The 1,818-nt window shown below is 46.7% G+C and overlaps 1 protein-coding gene across 1 annotated transcript; it reads right to left on the bottom strand.

Annotated features, from left to right (window-relative positions):
- Window positions 1-348: 348 nt before the first annotated feature.
- paqr8 (progestin and adipoQ receptor family member VIII) lies at window positions 349-1,416 on the bottom strand (the record flags this gene model as incomplete). Its single annotated transcript, XM_083898501.1, has 1 exon — window positions 349-1,416. One exon carries the CDS (start codon window positions 1,414-1,416, stop codon window positions 349-351), a length of 1,068 nt encoding a protein of 355 aa, XP_083754627.1.
- Between the last annotated feature and the right edge of the window lie 402 nt (window positions 1,417-1,818).

Raw genomic sequence — 1,818 nt, forward strand, 5'->3', positions numbered from 1 at the left:
ACAGATTCTGCATTTGTTTTGTTTTTGCAAACAAATAATTGCAGAGCTCATCATACAGATCTATGTGGAATCTTGCAATCTGTAGATCATTTGAAAAAGCATAATTGCCAAGACACAGATGTTCATTATCTTCATGTATTTTAGAACATGAGGAACATGTATACATTATGACATCATCAGGCTTAGTCCTGGTATGTTTCACCACTTTCTCACTGCATCATCCCGTGGAGGAGCCAAAGTAAGAAAACTAAATCATTCACTGAGGTAAACATTTCTACACTGAATTTAAACATCTATTTATCATATTTATTTGATTTATTTAAATGTAGCCACTCATTCTTTTTACTGTCACTTGTCTTTCTCTTGTTTGCTCTGCAGCTTCTTGTTCATGTGCGTCATTGTGACGAGTGCTGTCAGGATGCAACACAGAAACAGGGTAGGGAAGAGCGCACATGCCCACCACAGCTGCCCTTCTCCGAACACCTCCGCCAACGTGTCCCTCCGTCTGGAGTAGTCCTGGAAAAAAGCCTCCAGCTGGAACACGGTGCAGAGGGACAGAAACACGTGGAAGATCTGATGACCCTGGCCCACAAAGTCACAGTGGCCTGCGAAGAAGCGTTCAGGGATGGGACAAGAGAAGAAGAGGGCAGACAGCAGGAAGAAGGCAATCTGGAGGGCATGGAAGGGCTGAGAGGGCTCTTGTGTCCAGGAGACAGTAAACAGACGGTGGACTACGGGGCTGATGGCCAGCACATATGCCAGGGACGTAGGGATTATCTGACATATTTTACGCTGCAGTGGATACGGTCGTCTATACCTGAATTTAGCGTAACAGCAACCAGTGCATGAGAGCCACGCTAAGAATGCAGTCCCAGGTATAAACAACAGCCCAATGTAGCTCTCCCTCCATGATGCCTCTGATATGTAGAAATAATGTGCAAGTGAGCAGCCATACTGGTACAAGGCAACACCCACATAGTCCAGAAAGAAGAAGAAGTAGTGTGCGCGTTCAGAGTGAGACTGCAGGAGGTGAGCTGTCACACTCAAGAACAGGTAGGTGAACGAAGACACCAAGAAGAGGGTCAGAGGCAGAGACACTGCATCCAAGGTGTACCCCAGGGTGTCTTTGTTGGCCCACCAGCGGAGCAGCAGCACAGGGCCCACAAGCAAGTGAGTCCACACGTTCAAGGATTCGTTGTGTCTCTGGAAGAGGCTGAGGAGGTAGCAGCGCCAATCCTGCTGAACGGGACGGTAGCCCGACAGGATGTAGGGCTCTCGGAACAAGCTGGGGACTTGGGAGGCCGAGACGGTGGGGCTGGGTGATGGCAGCGAGGAAGGGATGAGGTCTGACAGGCGGGGGAAGCGCTGGATATTCAAGGTGGAGGTGCTGAAACGTTGCAGAATTTCACCAGGCATAGTGATGGGTGTTGGATGTGAGGCACAAACACTGTGGTCGGATTAAAAAAGAAAGGTTAAGACAAACTGAGAAGGACAATCAACACGAGGGCTGTTTTTGTGAGTCTTGGCACATACTGCAGCTACAATTCTTCTGTTGTTCTTAAATTTGTCCAGAATGTCAAACATGCACAGAATGTTGGTCCACACTGAACTCTTTATTTTCACTGACACGCACACACACACATACATGTTTTTCTCTACAGTTGTGATAACACATGTAGTAATAATGCATTTCCTATGTCCATATGTTAAGGTCCAGTGTTTAAAGCTCCCATAGAGTGGTCCTGTTGCACATATATGTTTGTTATGGAGGTCTACTTACATACATTATCTTGTTTTTATGGTCAAAAACCTCCTAGT

The sequence above is a fragment of the Microchirus variegatus genome (assembly GCF_963457635.1).
Source record: "Microchirus variegatus genome assembly, chromosome: 12".
Classification (NCBI taxonomy): Eukaryota; Metazoa; Chordata; class Actinopteri; order Pleuronectiformes; family Soleidae; genus Microchirus; species Microchirus variegatus.